The sequence below is a fragment of the Apis dorsata genome, unplaced genomic scaffold (genome assembly GCF_000469605.1).
Source record: "Apis dorsata unplaced genomic scaffold, Apis dorsata 1.3 scaffold_502, whole genome shotgun sequence".
Classification (NCBI taxonomy): domain Eukaryota; kingdom Metazoa; phylum Arthropoda; class Insecta; order Hymenoptera; family Apidae; genus Apis; species Apis dorsata.
Genome location: NW_006263732.1, coordinates 480,863 through 487,496, shown reverse-complemented (window position 1 = coordinate 487,496; position 6,634 = coordinate 480,863). Strand labels below are relative to the sequence as shown.

At 26.7% G+C, this 6,634-nt stretch overlaps 2 protein-coding genes across 3 annotated transcripts in view; one reads left to right on the top strand and one right to left on the bottom strand.

Moving 5' to 3' along the window:
- LOC102671497 (glutathione S-transferase theta-3-like) overlaps nucleotides 1-1,363 on the top strand; it is a 2,021-nt gene extending 658 nt beyond the window's left edge. The window contains exons 2-4 of the mRNA XM_006620324.1: nucleotides 384-534; nucleotides 700-880; nucleotides 1,127-1,363. Of these exons, the coding sequence (XP_006620387.1) occupies nucleotides 384-534; nucleotides 700-880; nucleotides 1,127-1,284 (490 nt within the window). The 3' untranslated portion in view covers nucleotides 1,285-1,363. The remainder of the gene's footprint in view (nucleotides 1-383; nucleotides 535-699; nucleotides 881-1,126) is intronic.
- Nucleotides 1,364-1,969: 606 nt separating this feature from the next.
- Nucleotides 1,970-6,634, bottom strand: part of LOC102670855 — a 5,999-nt gene continuing 1,334 nt past the window's right edge. The window contains exons 2-7 of one of the 2 annotated variants that reach the window (XM_031512696.1): nucleotides 5,539-6,189; nucleotides 4,102-5,276; nucleotides 3,950-4,020; nucleotides 3,669-3,867; nucleotides 3,338-3,568; nucleotides 1,970-3,079 (exon numbers count right to left, since the gene is read on the bottom strand). In XM_031512696.1, the coding sequence (XP_031368556.1) occupies nucleotides 2,036-3,079; nucleotides 3,338-3,568; nucleotides 3,669-3,867; nucleotides 3,950-4,020; nucleotides 4,102-5,276; nucleotides 5,539-6,189 (3,371 nt within the window). In that variant the 3' untranslated portion in view covers nucleotides 1,970-2,035. Of the gene's footprint in view, nucleotides 3,080-3,337; nucleotides 3,569-3,668; nucleotides 3,871-3,949; nucleotides 4,021-4,101; nucleotides 5,277-5,538; nucleotides 6,190-6,634 lie in introns of both variants that reach the window. The other variant, XM_031512695.1, reaches the window with a different exon arrangement.

Below are 6,634 nucleotides of genomic sequence, written 5' to 3'. Positions count from 1 at the left end.
ATATGTTGATAACTTTTTATTAATATTTTTTGATAATTTTTTATCTTTAATTTTTAAGTAATAAAATAAATAGTAATAGAATATTATAGAATAGAATATAAAATAATTTTTTACCATAAAACATTAGCATTATAAAAAATATTATTTATAATAAAATTTATTTACATATTAAGTAATATCATATAAAATTAATTTTTCATTATAATAATTTATTTTAATTTTATTTTTTAATTTTATTTATTTTTATTTTAATGGTTTTTATAAAACCATTCATTATTTTTAAATTATAATTAAAAAAATTTATAAATTATAAATTTAAATATTAAAATTAAATTAAAATTTTATAATTTATTTTAAAATTTAAAAAATATTGAATTTTGCAGTGTTGCAATTTTGAGATATATCTGTAGAGAATTTAAGGTAGCTGATCATTGGTATCCTAAAGACTCAAAACTTCAACTTAGAGTTGATGAATATCTTGAATGGCATCATTTAAATACCAGACAACATTGTAGTATGTATTTTTTTATGAAGGTAAGAAAATTTCTTTATATATATAGATAATATATAAAATGATGTTAGAAATCTTATATTCTTTCAAGTTTAAATAATTATATATAAATATATAAATATATATTAGTTTAAATATACAAATTTTATGCTAGTATTTTTTCATTAAAAATTAATTTTTTTTTATAGTATTTGATGCCAAAATTAAGTGGACAACCAGTGACACAAGAAAAAATTATGAAATATGAAAAAAATATGATTGAAATACTTAATGTTTTAGAAAATGTTTGGTTAAAAGACAAAATTTTTTTAACTGGTTCCGAAATTAGTATTGCTGATATTCTTGGAGCATGTGAAGTGGAACAAGTTCGTAAGTAATTAAAAATATATTTGTTAAAAATAATAGTAAAAATAGAAAAGATTATCTGAGATAATATTTAATTAATTTATATGTACATTATTATAAATTGTAAATAAAAAAATTCATACATTATAATATGTTTAATATTTCAATATTTCATCATTTGTTATAATATATAAAGAAATAATAATTGTTAAAGAAAAATAATTTATTTTTAAATACAATATAAATTTAAGAAATAATTGTTGATTGCAGGAATAGTTGGATATAATCCTCAAGAAAATCGACCTCGTATAGCTGCATGGATGAAATGTGTTGAAAATAAAACAAGTCCTTATTATCAAGAAGCACATATATTTTTAAACAAGCTTGCAACTAAGACAAAAGAAGATGCATTAAAAAGCAAGATTTAAAATATTATTCATCATATATGTATTAGATGAGTATAAGAATTTAATTGATTTTATATAATATAACATTTTTAATATTTTTATTTTTTTTGTTTATATTTTTATATTTACTATTCATTTAACAGTATCGTTTACATAAAGATTTATATCATTTGAGTATAATGATATATAAAATATTATATATAAATATAATAACTAATTCTGATACTGTTGATACATGGAATGAACACAGCACAGTTATATATAAATAGACCTTAATTTTATAAATTTTTATATATTTATATATATATATATATCATTCAATCAAATTGCATAAATTGTTAATTACAAAAAAATATAAATATAATGTAAAAATGTAATAACTAAATAAATAATTTTTACATAATAATATAAATATAATATAAAAATATAATAAATAATGTAAAATATAATAATAAAAAGTTTCGCAAAATGATAAAGATATAAAAAAAGAACTTTATTTATCATTTTTAATTATTAGTAAGTTAAAATTTATTAAATTTCCATATTTATATAAATAGTTTCAAAAAAAGTTTTGATTATGAAATTGCTCTTCGAGCAATCTATTACAAAAGTAAAATTTTGAACATTCATATCTTATTTTGTTAAATATATTATTAAAGCTAAAATCACAATAATATTATTGTCATTAATTAATTAATATTTATTATTTATAGTCTTTAATATTATAAAATAACTTAGCATTATAAAATATCTTTTATGCTAAATAATAATTTTAAGTGAGTTTTTTTAATTTTGGCATTTTTTTGGGACATCTTTGAACGTGAATATACCAATGTTTTTCTTGGCACCGTTCATCACAATAAAATGCCATTTCACATCCTAAGCATTTAAATTTTGGCCCGATAATACCGCAATTCGAACACGTAAAATTATGCAAGCTATTTGGACTACGATTCATTTTACCAAGATGTGGTGTCTCGCAATCTCTAGGTTCGTTTGTTGATACATTTTTTGATAATTGAACATGTGATGAGATTAATGGCATCCGATATGATGCTGGAGGAATAATAGACGTCATTGTTTGGGAATCAATAGCTGAATTTGTTTGTGCAAAATTATCTGTATTTTTCACGAGTCCTAATCGATCAAATAGAAAATTTTGCATTTGTTGATACTTTGTATTTTCATGATTTTCTTCGTTAAAATTATTATCTTGAGTTTGATTAGTCACATCGCGATTAATTGATTTGGCAGCATTTGATACGTGAGGCGATTCTGTATCAATTATATTTGTAATGCCAGCAGTCGATAATGTATCTGTATCAGTTCTATTGTAAGTTAATGTATCGCGTTGCCTATCAAAAGAAGCAGCAGCGGCAACAGCAGCGGCTGCAGCAGCAGCAACAACATCCGGGATCATTCTATTACGAGAAAATTGATTATTTGCTGAATATCCGATTAGAGGATTTCGAGCCAGAGTTTGATGCGAAGAAGATAAAGATGGCGATGATAAAAATAACGATGGTAAACAGGTTGAAGTGGCAATATTATTAGTAGTAGAGTTTCCTCGAAGACGATCAAATTCCAAATTATTCGAATGCTGTAAAGTGTTCGTCGATGGAGAAGAATATCTCACAATTGGATCTTGTATCAAAGGAAAACGTTTATCCATATGTTGCATTGATCGTAGATTTTCTTGTATAGGAAAATGATACCCTGGTAAAGAACTCGAATGTAAACGCGGATGATATGGATAAGTACCATAAGGACAAATTGTTGGATGATAACTTAAAGTAGCACCATTGTAAGGATCGATCTATAATTAAAAAATTTATATAATTATAGTATTATAAAAATACTTATTTAATTCTTTTAAATGAATATTTATAAATTGTATCAATTTACAAGTAATTATATATTATTATTATATATAAATATATATATATATATTTTAATCTATTAATTATATAATTTATAAAATTAATATTAATAATATTTATATTATATAATTTGAAAGATTTTTAAATTTGTCAAAAGAGAATAATTAAAATGCATTTATTTTAATTCTACTTACTGTATAATTGTTTGGATAAAATTGTGTCATAGAAATAGGCGGACAAATACCAGGGCGTAAAGGTGGAACTGCTGCAATAGGTTGTGAAAGAGTTACAGATGTTCCAATATGTAATTGCTGTGGTTGATGATGACATTGCAATTTTTCTGCATTACGTTGAGATGCTACATTCATTATATTGTTGTTTATATTAGGACCTATCATTTTTGGTATTTCGGTCCCAGAAACTTGCTGCAATATGTTATAAAATTATGAGAATAAATCGGACAAATTTCAAAGAATATTAAGAAAATTATGATAAAATAAACAATAAAAAAGAAATAACTCTTACGCCTGTAGTATTCTCTGGTGTTGTAAAGGAGGCATTTCCTGAAGTTTGTAATTTGGGTTTGCTTATTGAAGCTTGTTTCTTTGATATTCGGGCCAACCAGTTACCAAGAGTCGGAAACTGTTCAGTTATAGAATGATTTCCGCCATTTTTTTGTACAGAATCAATCGGAATTTCTTCTCCTTTATAATTTTGTCGTAATCTGCTATTCATATAAATATTCATATATATAAAATATAGAAATTTACACAATAAAATATATTTTTTTTTTTTATTTAACTTACGTAGAATATTTTTGATTTAATACTGTTCGTGGAATATCAAATTGAGTTTGTTGAGCCGAACTCGATGAAACCTGAAACAAATTCAAATTTTTTTTTTTCAAAATTTCTTTCTTTATTGCGTTATGTATTAATGTGATTATTTTTTTACAAACCTTTTGCGCATTTAGAGGATCTTGACGAATTTTCGAGAACGAAACTTCTTCTTGATTGGATTCATAAAAATTAGACTGTAATATATGCTTTCTTGATGGAGAAGGTTGTTTGTCAGGCATCATCTCGAACGTCTCATTCTCTTGAACAGGTGTCGATACTTCTACACAACTAGCTATCGAACTTATTATCGGTCCAGTATCAGAAAATTCAAGACATTTGATTTTTTCTGGTTCTTGTGTTACAAGACGACATTGAGGGAATCCTTCCATCGATTTACTCCTTTCGTCTTTTTTTTCTTGAGTCGCGCGATTATTCTTTGGAAATTGAGCAATGTTTTTACAATTATTTAATATTTTTTTATCGACATCACGATCTGAATTTTCAATATCAACATTGATATTGTTCCCCATAGGAGTAGTTCGTGCATGTTTCTCAAGATCTGAAGGATCTTTGTCTACAGAATCAACCTGAAGAGGGTCCATAGAGAACATTGGTTTCATCAACTCTTCGTTAACAGGCCAAACTTTCCTCTCTGCGACTTGTAACTCCTCCTCCACCGAATCTTGATTCGATGATATAGTTAGACACACCCTCGGTAAAATTGGTGGGCTATTTCGAATTTCTTCCGGCAATATACAATCCAAAGATGATCGTGGTGACAATTTTGGCGGCTCGGGTGACGACGTTGGAGAAATGTTATTCATTGAAATATCCATGTCTGAACTTTTCTCGTTCAAATTCATGCACGGATATTTGTTATCACTAGTATTAATACTATCGTCATTTACATTGATCACTTCTCTCGAAACTGAAAGCGCTGCGGACAGTTTGCCATGCAACTTCGACAGATTTTCTATTTGCTTCTCGTAACGATTCATCACCTGCCTCAGTCTGGTATTTTGCTGATTATTCGAGTCGTTTGCCATTTCCTTGGCTAACTCCGAAGCTTTGCCACGTAGTTCGCGAAGCTTCTGTTTCAATCTATTCCGCCGATACTTCAGCTTGTAACTATCGCTATTTAAAGATGCTAGATTTGTGTCTTTTTCATAGAGCATGTCATTCCAATTGGGATTTGGGCTTGTTGGTGATTCAGATGTCGTGTCTGTGATGATTCTATAGTTTGACTCGCGTTCTGATCCCGGAATGATTTGAGAATTGTCGTATCCCTCCATCTCTGTTGCCAGATATATAATATTTACTTATTTCAATTTTAATGTGTTTATATAGGATCATAAATAATATAATAAAAAAAAAAAAAAAAAAAGGAAAAAATAATTACAATTTTACAACAACATTATTGTGAATTTTAATACATCAAATTAAAAGTAATTTTCAATTTTTATTTTTAAAATTGTTTTTTTTTTTTTTTTAATAAAATTATACGAAAAATCGTAAAATATAAAAGTTTTCTAATCGTTATCAATCACTCTTATTACCTGTATGCACAACTTTTTTCAGTCTCAATGGAGGCACTTTATTACCACTATTTTCTTTCGTCGTCGAAGTAGCTTTAATACATTTATCGGTGCATAGATTCTGTATTCCTTCAGCCGCGTTCGATCCGCAGAAATTGGTCAAAAACTCTTTGATCGAACTTTCCACATTATCCTTTCTACCTTGGCTAGAATTCCCCCCTTGCGATCTCTTCTTCTTTCTATTTTCTTTAACGTTATCCTTCTCGTGTTCCATGTCGTTATTGTTTCTGCTCGTTATCATACTCAGACTTCCAACACTTGAAATTTGAGGAACAACATAATTCATTGAGCTCACATAATCTTTCGACGCTATTCGTTCTTCACAATTAATATTCCCTTCCTTATGAAGTTCCTCGTTTAACAACGTACCGATTGGTTTTACAGATTCTATTTCCTCTATGTCTGCGCTGCTAGATTTTGGTAACATGAACGATGGCGAATAATCCTTACGAAAGAATCTCGTAGGTACAGATGGTGCTGGACGAATAGGTAATGAACGATTCGGTTGTACTGGTATCATACATGGTCCACGATCTCGTAAAGCAGTTGCTAAGCTGCCATTCCCATTGTAATTTAATTTACTTGAACTATCTGCTATTATAATTCGAGGTTCTGGAATACAATGAGAAGTAGTGCAAGGGAAGCAAAACTTTTTGATATCTAATAATTGATAGAAGAAGTGCAAGAAAAGAAAAATACGAGGTAAAATTTATAGTTTTATTAAAGTTTATAATATGCACGTATTCTATGATATTTAAATTTCATAAGAAATTTAAATAAATTTTGATTCGTAAAGAAGTTAGATCAGATAGACGTGTAAAAATTAAAAATATAATAAATAATAATTTATTTTTTTTTACAATAAACGATTTATAAATTTCGTATATAGTGTTTATTATACGAGTAAGAAATAATAACGAAGAAATAATTACGATATTTAAATATATAATTAGTCTCGAAGACACTTATTTATCGATTTTATGAAGAAACTTAAACTTAATTATTTATTATTGTTTGTTAATTTTTAATTTTCAAATTCCAATGTTCTATATCCATG